Genomic DNA, 25,688 nt, shown 5'->3' with positions numbered 1-25,688 from the left:
AGCATTTTGCCAAAGATTGTAAAGTCAACATAAAGTGCAAAGAATGCAACAGTGAGACGCACACCACAGCACTACATCCAGGTCCATCTCCCTGGCTTACAGAACAGCATGTGGGAGAGAGCCAGCATGGCGGGGAGAAAGAAGAGTTTACTTCGACAGAAATTGTGTCCAAGTGTACAGAAATCTGTGGCACCATGACAAAGCCCAGGTCATGTTCGAAAATCTACTTGGTGACAGTATATCCTTGTAACAAACCTGAAAATGTTGTGAGGATGTATGCAGTACTGGATGATCAAAGCAATCGATCATTAGCCAAATCAAAGTTTTTTGATGTTTTCGGCATCACAGGGGAATCATTTTCATATACCCTAAAAACATGCTCAGGAACTATGGAGAAAAAAGGACGCAGAGCATCTGGCTTCACAATTCAATCCATCGATGGGAAAACTCAGGTAGAACTTCCGTCACTCATTGAATGTGATATGATGCCTGATGACCGATCTGAAATTCCAACACCTGATGTCACACAGTACTTCCCTCATCTGAAATCGGTAGCCGATAAGATTCCAGAACATGATCCTAATGCACCTATCCTTCTGCTGTTGGGAAGAGATATCTTGAGTGTCCATAAAGCACGTGAGCAAATCAATGGACCTCTTAACATGCCTTATGCCCAGAGATTAGATTTAGGTTGGGTTATCGTCGGAGAAGTCTGCTTAGGGGGAGCTCATAAGCCGACTAATGTGAACACTTTCAAAACAAATGTGCTACCAAATGGACGACCATCTCTGTTCAACCCTTGCACAAACTACATGAAGGTAAAAGAGACTTTCAGTACTCCTAAGCAAGAAGATTATACGCATTCACTGTGTTATCTAGGCACTCCCACGCGTAAAACTGAGAGTTTAGATGATAATGTGTTCGCCAGAACTCCTAATGATGACAAACCTGCTCTGTCTATTGAAGATGGTGAATTCCTTCAAATAATGGAAAAGGAAATGTATGTTGATGATACAAACCACTGGGTTGCACCACTGCCATTTCGTTCACCCCATCGTAGATTACCAAATAACAGAGAGCTGGCACGAAAACGTCTCCTTTCTTTACAACGCTCCTTTCTGAAGAATGCCGAGATGAAAAATCACTTTGTTAATTTCATGCAAAAGATTTTCGACAATGATCAAGCAGAACCAGCACCTCCATTAAACCAAGGTGAGGAGTGTTGGTATCTACCAACCTTTGGTGTTTACCATCCCCAAAAGCCAGGGCAAATCAGAGTGGTCTTTGATTCAAGTGCCCAGTATCAAGGCGTCTCATTGAATGATGTACTGCTTAGTGGCCCTGATCTGAATAACACACTTTTGGGTGTGTTACTGCGTTTTCGCAAAGAACAAGTGGCGATTACAGTTGATATACAACAGATGTTTTATTCGTTTGTAGTTAGAGAGGACCACCGAAACTACTTAAGATTTTTATGGTACAAAGATAATGACACCAGCAAGGAAATTGTGGAGTTCAGAAGGAAAGTGCACGTTTTCGGAAACAGTCCATCTCCAGCAATTGCTATCTACGGTCTAAAATGAACAGCTGATCAAGGTGAGAAAGAGTATGGAGAAGATTCAAAACAGTTTGTCGTGAGAAACTTCTATGTGGATGATGGACTCGCCTCAGTGGCTTCTGAAGATGAAGCAGTCAGTCTCTTGCAGAGAACTAGAGAGATGTTAGCAGAATCAAACCTCAGACTGCATAAATTAGCATCTAACAGAAGTTCAGTTATGGAGGCATTTCCTGCAAATGACAGAGCTAACGACCTGAAGGATCTAGTACTAGGTGTTGACCCTTTACCCCTCCAGCGCAGTCTAGGAGTAAGTTGGAATTTACAGTCAGACAGTTTCACATTTCAAGTATCAAAAGAAGTGAAGCCGTTCACACGAAGAGGTATCTTAGCAACTGTGAACAGTCTGTATGATCCTCTAGGATTTGCAGCCCCTATAACCATACAAGTAAAGGCATTAGTGCGAGAACTTTCGGTGGACCAATGTGATTGGGACATGCCACTCTCAGAAGACAGAGAAGTTCAGTGGAGAGTGTGGACTGATGATTTACTTCACCTTGAAACACTTAGTGTTCTCAGACCTTACGTACCAGTGTCACTGACTTCTACTGTCCAGAAAGAGGTATGTGTGTTTTCTGATGCTTCTACTATGGCAATAGCTGCTGTAGCATACCTCAAGATTGTAGAGGATAATGGCCAGTGTCATGTAGGCTTTATTATGGGCAAATCAAAGCTGGCTCCAAAACCTGCCCATACAGTGCCACGCCTGGAGTTATGTGCAGCCGTTTTAGCAGTTGAACTTGCAGAATTGATAACAAGTGAAATGGACATTGGTCTACATTCAGTGAAATACTACACTGATAGCAAAATTGTACTGGGATACATTAACAATCCTTCTAGAAGATTCTATGTTTATGTGGCTAACAGGGTTGTACGAATCCGAAAATCGACCAACCCAGAGCAGTGGCATCACATTGCTACTAGTCAGAATCCAGCAGACAATGCTACAAGACCAGTTTCAGTGGCTGAACTACAAAACACAAACTGGCTCTCAGGTCCAGCGTTTCTGCGGCAAACTCATGTAAGTGAACAAGCTGAACATTTCAGTCTAATTGATCCAGAATCTGACAGTGAAATCAGGCCTGAAATAACCACCTTGGCCACGAAGGTGAATAAATGTCAGCTGGGGTCCCACAGATTCAGTAGATTTTCCAGTTGGAAATCTCTTGTGAGAGGAGTGGCTATTCTTACTCACATTGCTAAAACATACTCCAGTAGCACACAAAAAGATTCATGTACAGGCTGGCATTGCTGCAAAATGGATCGTACAGTGAATTTTGCACGCGCAGAAACAACTATAATCAAATGTGTCCAACAGGAGATCTTCCAGGAAGAGTTGAAGTCTTTGAACAATGGCGAAAAGATCTCTAATCAAAGTACTATTAAGAATCTGAGTCCCATTCTTGATGAAGAAGGACTGATTAGAGTGGGTGGACGCTTGTCAAATGCAAACATTACAAAAGGTGAGAAACACCCTCTGATCATTCCAGCTAATCATCACATAAGCACTCTCTTGGTCAAACACTACCATCAAAAGGTAGTCCACCAAGGTCGTCACTTTACGGAAGGCGCACTGCGTACAGCTGGCTTATGGATCATCAGAGCTAAAAAACTTGTCTCTAATATCATCAACGAGTGTATCATCTGTAAAAAACTCAGAGGGCTGCTACAAGTGCAGAAAATGTCAGATCTTCCCAAAGACAGACTAATCGTAGCCCCTCCATTCACATACGTGGGACTTGATGTTTTCGGACCCTGGAATGTGGTGTCACGACGCACTCGGGGAGGCAGTGCCGAAAGTAAGAGGTGGGCAGTCATGTTCACTTGTTTATGTACAAGGGCAGTCCACCTGGAGATACTTGAATCCATGTCCTCTTCAAGCTTCATAAATGCTTTGAGAAGGTTTCTGTGTCTGCGTGGCCCTGTCAAGCAATTCAGGTCAGACAGAGGCACAAACTTCATAGGAGCTTGTAAGGAACTCAGAATCAACTCAGATGATCCTGAGATCCAGAATTACCTTCTGGATAATGGATGTACCTGGGCATTCAATGCACCCCATTCATCTCACATGGGAGGAGTGTGGGAACGAATGATAGGAATAGCCAGGCGCATTCTAGACGCAATGCTGTTAACAAACACTCGACTTACAAATGAGGTTCTTACCACACTGATGGCGGAAGTAGCAGCTATAATGAATGCACGACCCTTGGTTCCTATTTCAACAGACTGTGAAAAAACAGAGATTCTTACTCCAGCGATGTTGTTAACTCAAAAGGCTTGCACAGTATCAGCACCTCCTGGAGAGTTCAGCATAAAGGATATGTACAAGAGTCAATGGAAGCAAGTTCAGAATCTTGCAGATACATTTTGGAAACGTTGGAAACAAGAATACTTGCCCACACTTCAGACTCGAAGGAAATGGATGGACGAGAAACCAAATGTACAAGAAGGAGATGTTGTGTTGTTGAAGGACTCTCAAGTAAAACGCAACGAATGGCCAATGGGACTTGTTACAAAGGCAATTCCAAGTGCTGATGGGAAAATTCGCAAAGTCGAAGTGAAAATAATTAAACAGGGGACTGCTAAAGTATATCTTAGACCAATCTCAAGTGTAATTGTTCTTCTGTCGTGTGAGAAATAACTTGATAAATTGGTAAACATACAAAATGTGATTGGGCAAAACTATTAATGGTATAACAATGTATACCAGGCGAGGAGTGTTCTGCCTATTATCTGGTCATGGTGTATGAGCTCCACCTAGTGGACATTTTCGATGTTGCAGTTTGTTATTTTCTGCACATACGCAGTCGCAGTGTTGATTTAGTGGTTCGGCAGCGGTTCAACTTGCAGCAGCGATTTCAATACAGCATAACAGTCTTCACCTTGGAGAAAGATATGCCTGTAAGTTTATTTGCTATTTGTTAAGATCTTTTAAAGTGTTATGTAGGTACATAGCTAATATTTCCTATTGAAAATAAGTTTGTGTCGGGAAGTTTTCTATTACATGTACGCATATGTATAACGGTACTCACGTGCAGATTGTAGCGCACATGTTTATATTATATCCAACTTATTAATGTACACGTTGTAATTTAATTTCTTGTTTATTGTATTTCAGTTTTACAAAAGAAAAAGGATCACATAAGTAAACATTCTGAAAAGGATAAACTGCTTCATGTGTATTTGTTAGCTAGCTGTCTAGCTTCTTCAAAGTGACGCAGTTGCAAGGACAGCATACCAGGCATGTTGTTGTGTCAACAGATGCTTCCACTATGGGTTGGGGTGCCATGTGCAATGGTCATGCTGCCACGGGCTCCTGGACAGAGAGCCAGCGCCGCCTGCATGTCAATTGCCTCGAGTTGCTGGCAGTATGGTTCGCCCTGCACCGCTTCTGAGCGTTGCTGAAGGGTCAACACATACTTGTCAGGTTGGACAACACGGTCGTTGTAGCGTACATCAACCACGAGGGTGGTCTACGCTCCCGCCGCATGTCCCAACTCGCCTGCCATCTCATGTTATGGAGTCAGAAGCGCCTGAGGTCCCTTCGTGCTGTCCATATCCCTGGGATTCTGAACCGTGCAGCCGACGAGCTCTCACGGATTCAGCCAATCCCCAGTTGGTCCAGCTGATCTGGGATCAGTTCGGGGACGCGGAGGTAGATCTGTTTGCCTCCCACGACTCGTCCCATTGTAGCCTGTATAATTCCCTGACCGAGGGCACACTCGGCACAGATGCACTAGCGCACAGCTGGCCGCAGGGCCTACGCAAGCATGCGTTCCCCCCAGTAAGCCTTCTTGCACAGCTTCTGTGCAAGGTCAGGGAGGACAAGGAGCAGGTCATCTTGGTCGCCCCGTTCTGGCAAGGCCAGACCTGGTTCCCAGAACTAGTACTAACTGCGACAGCCCCTCCCTGGCCGATTCCTCTCTCAGAGATCTCCTCTCTCAGAGACGGGGCACCCTGTGGCACCCGCGTCCCGATCTCTGGAACCTCCACGTGTGGCTCCTGGATGGGACGCGGCAGGTTTGAGTACCCTACCACCTACGGTGGTGGCTACCATCACTTCCACTAGGGCCAAGTCCACGAGACAGCGTTAAAGTGGAACTTCTTCTTCAATTGGTGCTCTTCACACCAAGAAGACCCCTGGAAATGCCCGATCGGGTCGGTGCTGTCATTTCTCCAAGATGGGTTGGATCGAAGGCTGTCTCCATTCACCCTTAAGGTTTATGTGGCTGCTATTGCCGCCTACCATGACCTCTTGGACGGTAAACCAGTAAGTAAGCAGGACCTGGTCATCAGGTTCCTGAGGGGTGCGAGGAGGCTACATCCTCCTCGTGCTCCTCTCATACCCTCTTGGGACCTCTCAGTAGTTTTAAGTGCACTGCAGAGGGCCCCATTTGAGTGCACTGGCCTCCATCAAGAGGGTAGGGGACCTGCAGGCATTTTTGGTTGACGAAGCGTACCTGGAATTCGGGCCGGGTGACTCTCACATGATCCTGAGACCCCGGCCTGGATATGTGCCCAAGGTTCCCACCACTCCGTTCAGAGACCAGGTGGTGAACCTGCAAGCGCTGCCCTTGGAGGAGGCAGACCCAGCCTTGGCACTGCTCTGTCCAGTATGCGCCCTCTGCGCTTACATAGACAGGACGCAGTGTTCCAGGACCTCAGACCAGCTCTTTGTCGGTTATGGTAGGAAGCTGAAAGGGAAGGCTCTCTCAAAGCAAAGGTTGTCTCACTGGATAGTAGACACCGTTGTTTTGGCATACCAGCAGCAGGGACGCCCATGCCCCCTTGGGGTCAGGGCACACTCCACTCGGAGTGTGTCCTCCTCTTGGGCTTTAGCGCACAGCGCTCTGTTAACAGACATCTGCAGAGCCGTAGGCTGGGTGACACGGAACACATTCGCCAGATTTTACAATCTCCGAGTGGAGCCTGTATCCGACTATGTACTCGCCTCTACAAGTGGCCGGTAATGGATTGGCTTAGGTGTCTTCGCTTACTCGCCATTCCACTCCACGGACTGAATACGTGCGATATTCTTCTCAGGTGAGCTTCTCCGAAAGCCCTGAGCTCCTCCAGCGCTGATGACGCCGACGCCAGTAAGTCTGCCCTATTCAGCCAGACACTCGTGTCCGGCCAGGTGCCCCATGTGCATGGTTCCCCCTCCGGGTGACCCCCACATGTGTATTTCCACCATAAGTCTCCATGAGCGGGTGTCTTCCCTTGGCAAGCTTGTCACCTCCTGGGGTTAAAAAATCCACCTGCGGCTGGTACCCGAGTAATCTTCCGTATGCAGGCCTTAGCGGGTCATATGTTTATTCTTAAGTCCTCCCTACGGGTAGGCACTATGGAGCATATCTCCACCTGGAATATGCCTCCCAGTGTACCTTGGTATCTCCTGTGTTATGTGGAGGCCCTCGACCGTACTAGTCTTACATCATGGCACTCGTGCTTGCACAGGGCACGGGAAGACAGCTGAGTGGCTTGATTATATTGGGACCCCCATTCGTCAGTCACTGATGTTACTCGGAGTGACTGAACGAAAGGGAACTCCTCGGTTAGGAGGAGGGAACGGAGACGTAACGTCCCTCTGCCACATCCATGTACGGCTGGAACGGGAGTTCAACTTGGCTCCTCAGCTGGTAAAACATAATGCGATCATGCCAGCTACTTCCTTATATACCCACGTGGGTAGTCGGAGTTACGCATGCAAATCTCGCATGCCCAAGGCATTGGCACTGCCAATGGGCGTTTTTTAGATCTCGAAGATGATAGGCTTCTAAGCGAAACCCCCATTTGTCAGTCACTGACGTTACGTATCCGTTCCCTCCTCAGGGAGCGAGGGTTACATACGTAACTGAGACGTTTCCCCGCCAAACACAGAAATTTCCTGGTTTCCGTGTTTTCACTGTCAGACGCTAGGGGGCGCTATCACGGATCTTCTGAATGAGTATATAATATCCTGAACAAAACACACGCGAGGAAGACGCAAAAAAAGCGATCATGTAAGCAGATGTATACGTAAAATAACGTGATTATCAACATTAAACATAAAATCTAATCTATCTAATGTTAGTGAATGAGATGTTGACTGAGGACGAGCTACAGGACTGAAGCATTAGAGGTGTTGATGGACTCGATCTGCTCCATCTGTGTTTGATCATCTCTGATCATTAATCATCATATAAATCTAATCTATCTAATGTTAGTGAATGAGATGTGGACTCAGGACGAGCTACAGGACTGAAGCATTAGAGGTGTTGATGGACTCGATCTGCTCGATCTGTGTTAGATCATCTCTGAATCTGATCTGGAGTCAGTCTTTCACTAAAACAAGATTTTCTCAGCTTTTTGCTCAAAATGTGTCTTTTTTTATAAAACTTACCCATATTCAAAAGTTGATAAAAAAGGAATGCAAGAAGCTAGAATTTTTTTTTTATTATTTTATTTTTTTTTTTACCAATTAAGCACACAGTTTTCTTCAGTCATTCCAGAATTTAAAAAAAATGTTTGTAACTTCACAGTTTGCGTAGATTACATTACCCGGCATTCAATGCGGCATTACGTCATGAAAGTGCGGACTCAAAAGAAAACTGTGAGGGTTTAGGGTGCCACTTGGGATCCAGCCTTTAGCTGTTGAGTCTACATCGGTTGTACATTTGTTATTGCAGTGCATTGTGGGATTAAATGAGTTTTTAGGAATTAAACGCATGAAGGGTGCGTCTCAATCAGCCCATTGACTTATGTCCTGATCAGTGCCCTGACTAGTAAACTAGGGAGCTGATTGAGACGCAGGGGAAGAGAACATAGGGAGAATGGGCACAGAAAATAACTTCAAAACAAAAGTCCATATGACAACATTGGTGAACACAGACCAAGGGCACATTTCACAGTAACTCACATTTAATGACTGTAAAGTGACTTATTTTTGTTATCTTTTTAGGTTTCTCTTTTTCACACATAATGGTGTTGATACTCTGTTTTGCTGCATTTGGATCTTCACTTCTGCTCTACATTATAATCTACTGCAAATTTAAAAATACAGGTATGTTCAAAAGACTTATTCACTGTAAAATCCACACATACAGGATTTTATTCAGAAAATCACCAACAACATTTACATAAAGCTTGTAAAAATACAGCAGAGTTGAGATGAGGTACAATATCGAAGTGATGTCTTGATACGTATAAAGTGCTGAGTTTAAACAATAGGAACATGTTATCACTACAAACAGTCCAGAGTGAATCCATTACACAGTAAATCATTTAGGCTTAACTACTTAAAAATTATCTAATATATTTAAAAACAATAAGGAATGTTACATGGTGTTCTCTTTTATCTTACCTTTTACTCTAAAGCTGTTAATTTAAAAATCAAAATCAAGCATAGCGTTTGTCCTGGCAGTGGTCACTGAAGATTGTACCAGCTGACTCTCAGCTGATCAATCGCCTATCACAGCATATAAGGTCTATTCAATATCAGCAGCTTTTCACTCAAAAATTCAAATTCTGTCATTGAAGACTTGGTAGTAAACCAAGTACACTGCTATGATTGGATACGAGTTTTGCATATTGTAATGAGCTTCGGCTCCCCAGTCAATACACATGGCGAATTGTTTTGATAACTTCCTATGTGGAAAAATGACAACTGGAATGATTCGCCCACAGGGCCAGGCTAATGATTTTGCGAGCCCTGGCCCATACATGTTCGACCCCGAATCTGATCCTAAATCACAGAAAAATGAACCAACACCACCTCAAGTACAAAGGATACTCCAGTCTGTGACAGTGTGGTAAGTTATGTTTAGATAGACACGTATACAGTAGATATCAAATGATCTGTAACAATGCAATATTAGCACATGTTTTACTGACACAAGTGTGTTGCATTCATTCATTCATTATCCTTTATTTTACCAGGAAATAGTCCTGGCCAAAACAGCAGAAGAATAAACATATACACACAATTAACCGAAGAAGACATTTAGCAATTTAATCACCCATTTGCATCATTTCTGTCAGGTCCAATATAGAAGGCACAGCATCATATTTTAATCTCATTCTGTCTGCAAATTCAGTCTCTTGTTTTCAAAAGAATCTGCGGTGAAATGAAGCGAACAAACAAACACGCAATGTCTTACCCACATGAGCTGGGACTTCATTAAAAATAATGTTCAACCACATTCCTAATATTGGAATCGGAAGGAAGCTTATGCAGCGACTGTGTTCTTCCACAACCTGGCACGTTATTTTGGAATCTTCAATTCCATGTTTATTGCTTGGAAGTTTGATCCAGTTTAGCTCCACGTAGGCCTATGTTATTTATGTTAAATGTCATGCACGAATTAGTGGCCGGTCCATGTGACTCCAGTGTTCAACCTTAATGTTATGAAGCGACGAGAGTTTTTGAATTTTTGTGCATACAAACAATGTGAACAGCTTCAGAGACTGACACGGAATTATTGAATAAATGTGTTATTTATTAGAAAACCACTGTATACACATGGACTATTTTAACAATGTCTTTATTACCTTTCTGGGCCTTGAAAGTGGCCCGATCTTAATTTGTGTTCTGAAGATGAACGAAGGTCTTACTGGTTTGGAACGACATGAGGGTGAGGAATAATGACAAAAATCCAGCGTATAGCATTAGTTCTGGCTGAGCACGTTAGTCAAACTCGCATCAGCTGACTGTCAGCTGATCACGTCTACCTATAGGAATATGACGTCTATCACAGCATGTATGTATATAGAGCTCCATCAGTATTATCAGCAGCTATCGCATTTCTCCAGAGTTAATTTACCCTCCTCCATCCCCAGCTCCTCCACTCGTCCAGTCAGGATTTGGTATTCTAATATCCCTTGAATCTAATAAGACTGAATTAGGTTGTACATTTGATAGACATTAATGCTATCTACAAGGCATCATTGCTTCTGTTCTGTTTACCCCAGTGGGGTTTATCACTGCTTTCCTTGCTCTTATCCATACTAAGCTGCATGGATCCGCAGGACCATACCGCCAATCTAAACGATTTGCTAATTGTCTATCCCTTTGACGAGTAATCCTGACAGAATTTTCATTTTTGGGTGAACTAATCCTTTAAATATCCCTTATTAGTGTATCAAGTCTCCTTTACTCTTAAAGGGGTGGTAAAACACGATTTCAATTTTCTAATTTTATCTAGTGTGTATTGTTGCTGTTTGAGCATAAACATCTGCAAAGTTACAACGTTCAAAGTTTAATGCAAAGGGAGATATTTGCTTTTAACAAAATCAATTTCAACCAAAGGACTACAGCAAACGGTTGGTAGGGAACTACAGCCTTTTCCTCCAGGGTTGCTGACATCCACAGCTCCAATATTTACATAAACCCCTCCTCTGAGAATATTAAATAAGGGGGGCGAGGCCACTTTTTATTGCTGTGGAGAAGAGTTGTTGTGGTATAGTTAGTAGGCTGGAGTGCCATTGGTCGTTCAATGCCGACAAAACACTGTTATTTTCATCCGGATTGCAGGTCTACTTTGTTCAGCTTTTCTAGGGACGGGGGAGTTAGGGATCAATGGTTAAAATTTATTTTGAACTCGGTTCCTCATAATTATTACCCAAATCTCGCTCTCTGTGCTGCACATTTTACAGAGGAAAGCTTCCACAATCATCAGTTCAATACAGGATTCGCAGAACGGCTTGTCCTGAAAGATAGAGCACTTCCACAACCTGTAAGGTTTATTTTTCTTTTTCTTTTGGTTTATGTTTTTTTTTTTTTTATCTGAATGATTTTAATAGGCTACGTCAACATTGTGAAAAGTGTACGTTTTAGGTCAACGCATATAGCAGAGAATAGACTGGGCACACACCTGTTACTTATGTGACTTGCTTGACGTTAAAAATAGTTAAAACAAACTATTAGTTAAAACATTAAAACAACTCCTTGCAGTCTTTCGCTATCTGCTGTCTGACACACACAGCGAAACGTGGGCACAAGTCGCCTCTCTGAAAGCATGTGATCCCTTCAGTTCTGTTTTGTGTCTTGTTACACACTCAAATACACACACAGATGGCTTTTATGTCAAAATGGCTGTCTTGATGAGTATTTATGTAAACCCAGTCGGTTATGCTTTAAGTGAACGATATCAGTCGGGGAAAGTTATGGCTAGTACAGTAAACATGCCGCTGTCTGTCAAACAACAACAAAACAGGAGAAACTCACTCAGTGCTCTCGGCTGAATAACCTTTGTAGATTTATCATGTATCAGTGTATATTTAATTCATATGAGGACTACTTTTTTTTAGTTATTTTTTTTTTTAAATAACAAAGATAATCGTCCATTCCTAGTTCAGGAGTCTTGTTTGCCTGGATGTTCTTGATTTTAAGCTTTAGGTTGATATAACTATATATTACCAAGTCAAGCAAAAGTTTTTGGTATTTAAATATTACATTTTTTGTTTGTTTACATTTATATTAAAATTATATTGTCAGATTTATGACCTAAATTTGTGCTTAAACACTGCAGGTCACTTTCAGAAGTTGTATCGATGCTTTCTTTTCCTAGGAAGAATGTGAAACACATAAATAATATAATTCTCAGTTTTTAAATACTTTTTAAAAATATAATTTAAATAGATTTTTAGGGGAGACCCCTAATAGTCGAAGATTCGATGCATCGATATGCAGGACCGGATTCGACCACTGATCTCATGGTCGAATCTTCGCGGGTGTTATGAAACGAGGATCATACCATTTTGGCAATATGGGGGTGCTCAATATTAGTGTTATAAAGACGTGTCACGGTGCTGAGCGATCGCCCCTTTAAGGGCACTGAGCTTCGCACAGGACACACCGCGCCTTTAAATTTCGAACACATACACCAACGGCGGCATTTGACGCCTGTCCGCGGCGATTAAATGTATATTTCCCTCAAATCGTGAATGTACATACTGATTTCACCCTGTGCTACAATATACACTCATCATGCAGCTCTTCTTTTAGAAGTCGATTCAAAATTGAGCTCGCGCATATATAATGTTCACGTCTGCCTGGTGTGGAGATAACATTACCCGAGACACGGCGCTGAGCTTCAGTCCGGTGTGCAACCCCATTTAGACACAATCGACTTAAGAACGAGCATATAAACGCACTCAAAGTGTTCTTTTCCTCTCTAGGCAGGTATTTTTTTTTTAGGTTTATTTATCAAAATGTTCTTTTATATATATTTGTGTGATGTTCTGTGTTTCGATCGCGGCTTTTAAATGTTATGAGAGAACGGTTAATTCACGAATGTGTAGTGTATAGTTTTGATCACTTTATTAAAAGTGGTGGCTGTGTGCCGTGTGTAAAGTAAAATAAAAATAGTCTTAGCCTCCTGCTGACTAGTGTCCTGCCCTTCCCAACCCGTTTATACCGGCAATTTTTTATTTCTGGTCTATTACACACACACATAGATGATTCGACTATCGGTCGACCATAGAGAGATTCGAAAATTCTGATTCGAATGTGTAAACCCTTAGTCGGGAACACCCCTAGATTTTACGCACTGATAGCAATATCGTATCGCATATCGCATATCACATTATTTAAGAAGATATTGCACATAACATTTTTCTTCAATATCGCACAGCCCTAGCCTGACAAGCCAGACCCACATCAAGATGTTTGGTCTGGAAACTCACCATTGACGGCTCAATCAATAGGGCGGGATAAACGGTTGTCTTTCAAACTCCCTCTGCATGCGATAGGATAGCGCTACAACCAACCAGAGCAACGAAGGTGAAACAGAGCTTGTTGATAGATTAAACATTCGCCGTATCCGGTCGGCAAAACTCTGAACACATCTTCCTTTCTTAAGAATGACTTCAGTGCCGTTCTTTGTTCTTTTCTCAGAGAAAAGCTTAACTCCAAGTCTTCCAGAGTCGCAGTCAAAGCTGATTTGAAAGACCGCCGCCGTTCGCCAGTTTCTGTGTTTACTAGAAGCACGCAAACGCAACTCGGCCATCATTATGTTAAGCCCTGCCCACCGGCTCTATACACGATGTGATTGGCCTGACCAGAGTTTGGTGTTTACAGCTCAGAAGTAAATTGAGAGTTGCTAGACGACACACGCAGCAAATTAGATTTGCTGCCGCTAGGGTACATCTAGATTCTAGGCTAGCACAGCCCTACAAGGAAGTAAACAAATGACAACGTTGTTTGTCTCTGCAAACTAGTTTGTTAAATGCACATTCATACTTAATGTTATCCGACAAACACCTAACGTTACAAACTTTTTTTAAATCTCAACAGCGAACTTGGAATTAGTGTAAATTATTCTTTGGTTAGAGCTTTTATGTATTGTTTATCTACATGCTTACAGGCATGCTAAATATGGTTCTGTGTTTGATTTGGCTGCTATAGTAAAGCCAATGTTTAGTGTTCATTTTGGGTTAATATTTCTTGCTACAGATAGTTGCCTATAATCATTCCAAAAAATACAAAAGGTGCCATTCAGTAGCGATCACTATAGATCCACAGTCTTTAAGGCCAGTAAAGGTGGGGTGTTTCCGAAAAATGTGCACTAGGCGGTTAGCGAATCAGAACACAGCTGGGCCAGCTAACCAATCTGAGCCCATTGTGTATTTTTGAGGGACCGGCTTCATAGAACCCAGAAACCATTGCACCGTTTTTACAAGGAGGGACAGTGCAGTGTAGAATAAAGGTAAAATATATGAAAAATAATGTGTTTTTTTTTTTTAAATGAAGCATGAACACGTTAGCCTAGAAATCTAGACGCACCCTAGCGGCAGCAAATTTGCCATAATGACGAAGTTGCGTTTGCGTGCTTGTAGTAAACACAGAAACTGGCGAACGGCGGTCTTTCGAATCAGCTTTGACCCCGACTCTGGAAGACTTGGAGTTAAAGGACAACTCCGGTGAGAAATGAACCTAGGGGTAATTAACAGATGGTTACCGAGTAGATTGTTCTCTGGGATGCGTTTTCATGAAAATCGAATGTAAAGAGTTTCATCTCTAAAAACAGATTAGCTTATAGCGCCTGTCTATGGGGCACAGGGTGGTAAAATTAAATCGCTAGATAATACCACTAACAAGGCTCAAAATAGCCTCACACTAACACGGTAGCATAATGAGGGTCCCTACATGCAAACCGAAGCATTGAGAACTTTGTAAGAGTACAAACAGTTTAATAAGAAGATATGTTATAAACATAGTGCCTTACGCGTTCACGGACAGGCACCATCTCGAAAAACAGTCTCGATGAATCGATCTACGAGTGCTGTTCTAAGTGAGCTGGTCGATAGGAATTAAGTTTGTGAAATGTAATAACATGGACATTTTTATTTTTATTTATTTATTTTCTCTGTTGCGTTCAGTGTTTTCTTCCAGAAACAACGAACCATATGAGATTCCAAGTCACAGTTCATCACTTAGAACAGTGCTCGTGGCTCGATGAGTTGAGACAGTTTTCCAAGATGGTGCCTGTCCGTGAACGCGTACTGCACTATGTTTATAAAGTGTCTTCTTATTAAACTGTTTGTCCACTTAAAAAGTTCTCAATGCTTCGGTTTGCATGTTGGGACCCTCATTATGCTACTGTGTTAGTGTGAGGCTATTTTTAGCCTTGTTAGTGGTATTAACTAGCGATTTAATTTCACTACTCTGTGCCCCATAGACTAGTGTTATAAGCTAATCTGTTTTTAGAGATAAAACTCTTTACATTCGATTTCCAAGAAAACGCATCCCAGAGTACGATCTACTCGGTAACCATCTGTTAATTACCCCTAGGTTCATTTCTCACCGGAGTTGTCCTTTAAGCTTTTCTCTGAGAAAAGAACAAAGAACGGCACTGAAGGCATTCTTAAAAAGGGAAGATTTGATCTGAGTTTTGCTGACCGGATACGGCGAATGTTTAATCTATCAACTAGCTCTGCTTCACCTTCGTTGCTCTGGTTGGTGTAGCGCTATCCTATCGCGTGCAGAGGGAGTTTGAAAGACAACCTTTTATCCCGCCCCTCGGATTGAGCCGTCAATGGTGAGTTTCCAGACCAAACATCTTGATGTGGGTCTGGTTTGTCAGGCTAAGAACATATTACAGTGCACCCCAAACACAACAAGCCTTCGGAAGAATGTGTTTTACCAGCCCTTTAATGCAGAAGTGATTTATTCCTCTGTCTTTTTAAACTTGTTTTTGGTGAATTACAATTCCATTTACAGCTAATGTCTGATTCGCCGCATGTCCTTCCTCTGCCACCTGCGCTGTTTTCATCTTCTCACACTCTTCAATCAATCAATCAATCAATCAACTTTATTTGTATAGCGCTTTTACAATCACGATTGTGTCAAAGCAGCTTCACAGTGTCAAACAGGACAATAGTGCAACAAAATTAGATTTGGCTGTACAGTTGTACTGGAGAAAACACTGATGTTATCAACTTATTTTAATTTATCATATAGCGACAATTCTGGCATATCAGTATTATAGTTTATAGAATTAAATAAAACCTAATTCATACATTTTTTTGTATAATTAGTTGAATAACTTTAATCATAATTTTAGTGTCCCCAACTGAGCAAGCCAAGCCACAGGCGACAGTGGCAAGGAACCATAACTCGATCAGGGCATGATAAAGAAAAATAATGAAGAAACCAGACTCGGGGGTGCCAGTTCTCCTCTGGCCTATTAACACACCGTGTATGATTATTATTCTGGCAAACTTACAGGTCAGAAATCATATTAGATCGGAATATTCAAAATTTCAGGGTATCCCAGAAGAGACGGGTTTATTTAGGATGGGGCGTCGATTACACAAGAGTATGAATACACGAAAGATCGGAATTATTGCGCCGAAGATGGGTTTTGAGCATGTCGTGCCGGTGAGGCAAATTCGGAGGAGACACCAATTGACACAGCTCAGCAGACACTCCAGGATGCGTTGGTCATGTCCAGGCAGGTCCACCATCCGATCCGGACAGGGCCCAGATCCGGGATAAACCTCGGGATAAACAGAGAGACTAACATTAGTGTAGATGCCACTCTTTTTTATGATGTAACGAGTACATCAGGTGTTATGGGAAGTGTTCCCGGTTCCGGCTGACCTAGTTAATGCAGCCTAACAATCAGTCAATTGATTTGAATAATGAAAGTTAAAAATGTTCTATGTGTATGCCATAGTAAAGAGATGTGTTTTTAGTCTAGATTTAAACTGACAGAGTGTGTCTGCTTCCCGAACAATGCTAGGAAGACTATTCCAGAGTTTAGGAGCTAAATAGGAAAAGGATCGACTGCCTGCAGTTGATTTAGATATTCTAGGTATTATCAACTGGCCAGAGTTTTGAGACCGCAATAGACGTGATGGAGTATAGTGTGTTAAAAGCTTGCTTAAGTACCGGGGAGCTAAACCATTTAGTGCTTTATAAATAATAAGCAAGATTTTAAAATGTATGCAATGTTTAATAGGGAGCCAGTGCAGTGTTGACAGAACTGGACTAATATGATCATACTTCCTGGTTCTAGTAAGAACTCTAGCTGCTGCATTTTGGACTAGCTGGAGTTTGTTTAATTAAGCGAGCAGAGCAACCACCTAGTAGAGCATTACAATAATCTAGCCTTGAGCTCATGAACGCATGTACTAACTGTTCAGCATTTTGCATTGAAAGCATTGAAAGCATACTGAACTTGTGATCGGTGTGACATCTCTTCATTTACTGCTACAAACTGATAACGGTCAGATAAGTACGATTTAAACCATGCCAAAGCAGTTCCACTAATGCCAACATAATTTTCGATTCTATTCAGAAGAATGTTGTGATTGATAGTATCAAATGCAGCGCTAAGATCGAGTAACACTAATAGAGAGATACAACCACGATCAGATGATAAGAGTAAATCATTTGTAACTCTAATTAGAGCAGTCTCAGTACTATGATACGGTCTAAATCCTGACTGGAAATCCTCACATATACCATTTGTTTCTAAAAAGGAAAATAATTGTGAAGACACAGCCTTTTCTTTTTGATAGAAACCGTAGATTCGAGATTGGCCTGTAATTGACTAATTCTTTAGGATCAAGTTGCAGTTTTTTAATAAGTGGTTTAATTATAGCCAACTTAAAAGTTTTTGGTACATATCCTAATGTCAAGCATGAATTAATAATATTAAGCAGAGGATCTATGACCTCTGAAAGCATCTCTTTTAATAGCCTAGTCGGTATAGGGTCAAGCATACATGTTGTTGATTTTGACGATTTAACAAGTTTAGCCAGTTCTTCTCCTCCTATAGTAGTGAATGAGTGTAATTTTTCCTCAGTGACACTACAATGCTCTGTCTGAAGTGATAATGTAGTAGACGGCTGCATGGTTATAATTTTATTCCTAATATTATCTATCTTACTAGTAAAGAAGTTCATAAAGTCATTTCTGCTGTGTTGGTTACAAACGTCAGAAGTTGAAGCTTTATTTTTTGATAATTTAGCCACTGTATCGAATAAATACCTAGGGTTGTGTTTGTTTTCTTCTAAAAGAGTTGAGAAATAAGCAGATCTAGCAGTTTTTATGGCCTTTCTATATGCCATAATGCTCTCTTTCCACAAATTGCGAAAAACCTCCAGTTTTGTCTTCTTCCAGCTGCGCTCCATTTTTCTGGCTGCTGTTTTAAGGGCCCGAGTGTGCTCGTTGTACCACAGCGTTGGATTATTTGCTTTCATCTTCTTTAAGCGCCGGGGAGCAACTATGTCTAAAGTGCTAATAAAGAGAGAGTCAATAGTTTCTGTTGCAGCATCAAGTTCCTCTTGGCTATCTGTAATGCTGAGGAGATGGAACTGATGTGGAAGATTATGTACAAAGCAATCTTTAGTCGCAGCGGTTATCGTCCTGCCATATTTGAAGCAAGGGGATGGCTTTGCAGCCTTAGGTAAATTAAGTATACATGATATTAGGTAATGATCTGAGATGTCATCGCTCTGCTGCAGAATTTTAACAGTATCAACATTTATTCCATGTGACATTATTAGATCTAAAGTATGATTAAGGCGATGAGTGGGTCCCGATACGTGTTGTCTAACTCCAATAGAGTTTAGAATGTCTCTAAATGCCAATCCCAATGCGTCTTTTTCATTGTCTACGTGGATATTAAAATCACCAACAATTAGTACTTTATCTACAGCTAATTCTAACTCCGATACAAAACCAGCAAATTCTTTGATAAAGTCTGTATTGTGCCCTGGTGGCCTGTATACAGTAGCCAACACAAATGTCAAACGGGATTTATCATTTACACTACACAGCTGTCAGGTTAGCTCTGCTGGAAAAACACACAAGATCCAAAAGCGAGTTATAGGTTTTAATGAACCAAGTCTCACAAAAAGGAGGAAAAGCAGGAAGTCACAAGCTGTAGGACAGACAAGATCCCAGGCAGGAGATGCAGGCATGCAGGACTGTGATCACAGGGACGCAATGGGCAATCCAACGCCGAGGATCCTCCAGGAAAGACAACCCGACCAAGAACGCCAGGGAACAGGAACGTACACCTCACACACACAGGAAGCCTGTAACGATCTGACAAAGATAGTGGGTGAGTGAGGTGAATAAATAGGGGAGATAATCAGGTGCAGCTGGCGATGATGATGAGAGGAGCAATCAGTAGCCACGCCTCTAACAGCACCACACAAACACAGTGAGAGAATGAGTCACTGAACCCATGAACCGTGACAGTACCCCTCCCCCTAGGAGCGTCTCCTGACGCTCCCAGGAGGACCTACCTGTCGATTGTAATCATCGATGAGGGAGTGATCCAGTATGTCCCTAGCAGGAACCCAACTCCTCTCCTCCGGACCGTAACCCTCCCAGTCCACCAAGTACTGAAATCCGCGTCCCCTCCGTCTTGAGTCCAGAATACGGTTGACCGAATAAGTGGGTTCCCCATCTACGAGTCGCGGCGGTGGGGGAACCGGGGCAGGCGGGTTAATAAGAGAATGAAAAACAGGCTTTAATTTGGATACATGGAACACAGGATGAATCCTCCCGTACGCTGGAGGTAGTTTGAGGCGGACTAACAGGTAACAGGAAACGGACCAATAAATTTGGGAGCCAATTTATTACATACGGAGCGCAGAGGAATATTCTTGGATGAAAGCCACACCTTTTGACCAACGACGTAAACGGGAGGCTTAGACCGGTGGCGATCGGCTTGGGCCTTGGTGCGCACCCCTACCTGGAGAAGAGTCTCACGGGCTCTGCTCCATGTATGGCGACACCTCTGGACGAAGGCGTGAGCGGAGGGGACCGCGACTTCGGATTCCAGACTAGGAAATATTGGTGGCTGGTACCCTACACTACATTCAAACGGAGAAAGGCCCGTGGACGACACTGGTAACGTGTTATGTGCGTACTCAACCATTGACAGTTGTTGACTCCAGGAGGAAGGATTCTTGGACACCAAACATCGCAACATTCTTTCAAGATCCTGGTTGGCCCGCTCGGTCTGACCATTGCTCTGGGGATGGAAACCCGAGGACAGACTTACAGTCGCTCCCAGTAATCTACAAAACTCTCTCCAGAATTTGGATATAAATTGGGGCCCCCTGTCGGAAACCATGTCTATCGGGAGGCCATGTATGCGAAAGACGTGATCAACGACAGCCACCGCTGTCTCCTTGGCAGAAGGTAATTTGGGCAAGGGAATAAAATGAGCAGCCTTCGAGAACCGGTCCACGACCGTCAAAACGACAGTCTTGCCCTGGGAGGGCGGGAGGGCAGTGATAAAATCTAGCGCAATGTGGGACCAGGGTTTCGAAGGAACTGGCAGCAGTTGGAGTAACCCATCTGGAGGACGATTGGAAGTCTTACCAATGGCACAAACTGAACAAGCCAAAACAAATTCCCGAATGTCACGAGCCATACAAGGCCACCAAAATCGTTGCTTAACCAAAAAATTGGTTCGATTAACTCCTGGATGACAAGCCACATTAGAACAATGACCCCATCGTACAACGTCGGACCGTAGACTCTCGGGCACGAATAATCGACTCGGTGGTCCGCCGGGCGGAGGTGTTACCCCTTCTAAGGCTGATTTGACCCTCGATTCGATCTCCCAAACGAGTGTGGAGACAATGAGTCTCTCAGGTAAAATACACTCGGGAGTGGACGGGCGTTCGGAGCGATCAAAAATGCGAGATAAAGCATCGGGCTTGATGTTTTTGGAGCCCGGGCGGTACGAGAGAGAAAAATCAAAACGACCGAAAAAAAGGGACCACCGAGCCTGCCTGGAATTGAGTCTTTTAGCAGTTTTGATGTACTCCAAATTCTTATGATCGGTCCAAACAATAAAAGGTACCCCCGACCCTTCTAGCCAATGACGCCACTCTTCCAATGCCAGTTTGACTGACAACAACTCTCTGTTACCAATGTCGTAATTACGTTCGGTAGGTGACATGCGATGGGAAAAAAACGCGCACGGGTGCATCTTGTCATCCGAGGAAGAGCGCTGTGAAAGAACCGCACCTACCCCCACCTCCGACGCATCGATCTCCACCACGAACTGACGTGATGGATCAGGGGCTATGAGAATGGGAGCCGAAACAAAGCGGCTCTTGAGTTTGGAAAAGGCAACTTCGGCTACACCAGACCACCTGAACGCAGTTCGAGAGGAGGTCAATTCCGTCAGAGGTGCGGCTAGTTGGCTGAAATTACGAATAAATCGTCTGTAAAAATTGGCGAACCCCAGAAACCTTTGTAGGGCCTTACGGGAATCTGGACTTGGCCAATCTACCACAGCCCTAACCTTTTCGGGATCCATGCGCACTCCCTCGGATGAGACGATATACCCAAGGAAAGGAACTGACTGTGCATGAAATGCGCATTTCTCCGCCTTGACAAAAAGCCCATTCGCTAGCAACCTCTGGAGCACTCGTCTGACATGCTGAACATGTTCCTGGAGAGAAGAGGAAAAAATCAATATGTCGTCCAGGTAGACATAAATGAACTGATCGACCATATCTCTCAGCACATCATTGACGAGTGCTTGGAAGACCGCAGGGGAGTTAGACAGCCCGAAAGGCATGACCAAATATTCAAAATGGCCCCTGGGGGTATTAAACGCAGTCTTCCATTCATCCCCCTCCCTTATGCGGACCAAATGATAGGCATTACGTAAATCCAGTTTTGTGAATATAGATGCTCCTTGCAACCTCTCGAAGACTGAAGACATCAACGGCAAAGGATAAGTATTCTTAACCGTGATGTTGTTCAACCCTCGGTAATCAATGCAAGGTCGCAAGGAACCATCCTTCTTACCCACAAAAAAGAACCCCGCCCCCGCTGGAGAAGAGGAAGGCCGGATGAACTTGGAAGCTAGCGAATCAGAAATGTATTTCTCCATGGCCTCCCTTTCTGGAACAGAAAGTGAGTATAACTTGCCTTTAGGCGGAGACGTACCTGGCTGTAATTCTATGGCACAGTCATAAGGACGATGAGGAGGTAGAGAAGCAGCCCGGGACTTACTGAACACTTCCTTCAGGTCAAGATACTCCTGGGGCACGTTAGACAGGTTCACCGACTCATCCTGCAACACAGAACTAGACACAGACGTACAGGCAGACACAAGACAAGAGGCATAACACTGATTGCTCCATGCAGATATGGAGTTGAGTCCCCAGTCAACACGAGGATTGTGCTTGACTAGCCAGGGGTGACCGAGGACGATGGGAATCAGCGGAGAGTCCGTCAGGAGAAAGTCAATACTCTCCGTGTGGTTCCCTGAAGTCACCAGAGTAAGGCTGCTACTGGAATGTGTAATAGCAGGTAAATGCTGTCCGTTAAGAGCGTGAACAGTGATGGGATGGTGAAGTGGAACAATGGGTATCTGGAGCCGTACAGCGAGGGAATAGTCTAAAAAGTTACCTTCGGCTCCAGAGTCCACAAGCGCCTGACAGTCATGAGTCCTGTTTGCCCATTGCAGTCTTCCCGAGAGGAGGGTGGTGGACGAGGATTTCCCCAGCGTGGACCTACCCGACAGTAACCTCTTATCTACTGTCGGGCTTGATCTTTTACAGAGCAGTTACCGAGGAAATGCCCCGCTGCACCACAGTAGAGGCAAAGGCCCTGCGATCGTCGACGTTCCCTCTCCTCCCGGGAAAGCCGAGCTCGTCCGACCTGCATGGGCTCGTGATCGACCTGTGGGCTGACCGTGTTCTCCCGGGTGAACTCGTAGAATCCAGCGCCGCGTCTAGAACGTGAACGTTGATCCTGAAGCTCTAGTCTAGCGTCGACCCGTAACGCCAGCTCCATCAGCCCATTGAGATCCTTAGGTAGGTCCAGAGCATATATCTCTCTGTGAACACGGTCAGCCAGCCCATGCAGGAACATGTCCCACTGCGCCTCCTCATTCCAACGGCACTCAGCAGCTAGAGTCCGGAAGTCGATCATGTAATCAGATACGGGTCGATCACCCTGCTGCAAACTAGCCAGCCTCCGCGCTGCCTCACGACCCGCTACAGCGCGGTCAAAGACCCGCCTCATTTCCTCTGAGAGTGCCAGGAACGAGGAACAGCATGGATGGTCATTGGCCCACACCGCCGTTCCCCAACGAGCGGCACGTCCCGATAGCAACGTCAACACCAGTGCCACCTTCGAGGCCTCCATGGAGAAGGTAATTGGCTGTAAAGAGAAGTATACAGAGCACCGAGTCAAAAATGATCTGCACAGGTCAGGTTCACCTGAATACCTCTCCGGAGTGGGAATCCGTGGTTCCTGACTGCTGGTGATAACAGCTGGAGTGGGGGGAACGGGCGGTGGGATGGGCGCAGTGGGTGGTGTTAGTTGTTGCATCCGACTGGTGAGCTCGGACACCTGCGTCACTAATGCCTGCACGGCCCGTGCTGTATTAGCCGCCTGATCCTCTTGACGCTCCATGCGCTGGTTGCTGGCAGTCAGATAGTCCTGTAATTGGTTAACACTCGCTGGATCCATCTTGGTCAGATCGTTCTGTCAGGTTAGCTCTGCTGGAAAAATACACAAGATCCAAAAGCGAGTTATAGGTTTAAATGAACCAAGTCTCACAAAAAGGAGGAAAAGCAGGAAGTCACAAGCTGTAGGACAGACAAGATCCCAGGCAGGAGATGCAGGCATGCAGGACTGTGATCACAGGGACGCAATGGGCAATCCAACGCCGAGGATCCTCCAGGAAAGACAACCCGACCAAGAACGCCAGGGAACAGGAACGTACACCTCACACACACAGGAAGCCTGTAACGATCTGACAAAGATAGTGGGTGAGTGAGGTGAATAAATAGGGGAGATAATCAGGTGCAGCTGGCGATGATGATGAGAGGAGCAATCAGTAGCCACGCCTCTAACAGCACCACACAAACACAGTGAGAGAATGAGTCACTGAACCCATGAACCGTGACAACAGCGTTACATAAAGCACCAAAACTTCAAAGGAATTATATTTGAAACTAGACTCCTGAGTAATACTGAAATATTATTATAAATTATAGCAACACCTCCCCCTTTACTTTTCAGATGTGGCTCATGTTTATAACAATAATTTTGGGGGGTACACTCATTTAAAGTAATGCAATCGTCAGGTTTTAGCCAGGTTTCTGTCAAACACAGCACTTCTAAGTTATGATCTATAATCATATCATTGACAATAAGTGTTTTTGGAGAAAGGGATCGAATATTCAGCAACCCAAGCTTTATCAATTGTTCATCCGTATTATATCTGTTGTTTATTTGTTAGACATCAATTAAATTTTTACTGTTGAATGGTTTTGATGGTTTTTTGTATTTACTAATTCGGGGAACAGACACAGTCTCTATGTGATAATATCTAGGTGAAAGAGTCTCTATGTGCTGGGATTTAGCTGACTTTGGTGACGTGAGACAGCTAGCAGACGGTTGGTTTAGCCAGTTTGTCTGCTTCCTGACCTGGGCCCCAGTGAGTTAAGGTTTATCTCTAAGACTATGTGCCAAATGACTAGAGAGAAGACCAGCACCGGCCCAGGAGGGATGAATGCCGTCTATCTTCAACAGGTCAGGTCTGCCCCAAAAACTTCTCCAATTGTCTATGAACCCTATGTTATTTTGCAGACACCACTTAGACAACCAGCCATTGAGTGATGATAATCTGCTAACTATTTCATCACTCCTTTTAGCAGGGAGGGGACCAGAGAACAGTATGGCCTTTGACATCGTACTTGCGAGTTTACACACCTCTTTAATGTTAATTTTGGTGATCTCCGACTGGCGAAGTCGAACATCATTAGTGCCAACGTGAATAATAATCTTAGAGAATTTACGATTAGCTTTAGCCAGCACTTTATAATTTGCTTCGATGTCAGGCGCTCTGGCTCCCGGTAAACATGTGACTATGGTGGCTGGTGTCTCTATTTTCACGTTCCGTGTAATAGAATCACCAATAACTAGAGCACTTTCAACAGGATCCTCAGTGGGTGCGTCACTGAGTGGGGAGAACCTGTTTGATATTCTAATCGGAACGGAAGAGTGGTTTTTTGATCCACAACTATGCTCTCATCGTCACCCGAGTGTTCACTAAGCTAGTCGCATCCAAAGCAGTATCTAAAGCTGTTACATTCTCACTACTCTCACATAAAGCTTGGAATGCGTGTCTCTAAATCTGAAATCTTCTCCGTCAGCCTGATTAATTCCTTACATTTATCACATGTGAAGCCCTGTTCGCCAACGGAGATAGATATGCTAAACATGTAGCATGCAGTGCAAGTGACAATGACAGGAGAAGAAGACATGGCTTACCGTATTTGTTGATGAATCCAAAACTTACCACAGTTGTCTGATGGAGTCTTTTTAATAATCCAACTCACCACAGTTGTCTAAAGAACTCAGAAAACAGAGACCCGGATACCGGGATGGAAAGCTACCAGGCTAGCGAAAAGCTAACGTGTGGTAGTGATTTAGATTAAAAGCTAGTAATGTCAAATTTAAATTGATAGGCTGTATTAAACACTATATGGTGATGAGTAAGTTATATTTAGCAGTGTAAATAACAAAGAAAATATATCAAATAGAGATTCAAACACAGCTATACAGAGCTACAAACACTGAGGCAGG

General features: G+C 43.7%; 2 protein-coding genes across 2 annotated transcripts in view; both read left to right on the top strand.

The window, feature by feature from the left end:
• LOC137092056 (junctional adhesion molecule-like) overlaps window positions 1–25,688 on the top strand; it is a 42,178-nt gene that overhangs the window by 12,434 nt on the left and 4,056 nt on the right. The window contains exon 4 of the mRNA XM_067456342.1: window positions 8,556–8,657. Within this exon, the coding sequence (XP_067312443.1) occupies window positions 8,556–8,657 (102 nt within the window). The remainder of the gene's footprint in view (window positions 1–8,555; window positions 8,658–25,688) is intronic.
• Window positions 1,776–4,593, top strand: LOC137089427 (uncharacterized). The gene has a single exon (XM_067453001.1). The coding sequence runs from the start codon at window positions 1,776–1,778 to the stop codon at window positions 4,254–4,256; it is 2,481 nt and encodes an 826-aa protein (XP_067309102.1). The 3' UTR covers window positions 4,257–4,593.

Source organism: Pseudorasbora parva, chromosome 2, assembly GCF_024679245.1.
Source record: "Pseudorasbora parva isolate DD20220531a chromosome 2, ASM2467924v1, whole genome shotgun sequence".
Classification (NCBI taxonomy): Eukaryota; Metazoa; Chordata; class Actinopteri; order Cypriniformes; family Gobionidae; genus Pseudorasbora; species Pseudorasbora parva.
Note: the sequence above shows the minus strand (reverse complement) of the source record. Positions and strands in the feature narration are given on the sequence as shown.

Excerpts from the sequence above, each read along its gene's own strand:
- LOC137089427 (XM_067453001.1), top strand. The coding sequence starts at position 1,776 with ATGGAGGCATTTCCTGCAAATGACAGAGCTAACGACCTGAAGGATCTA.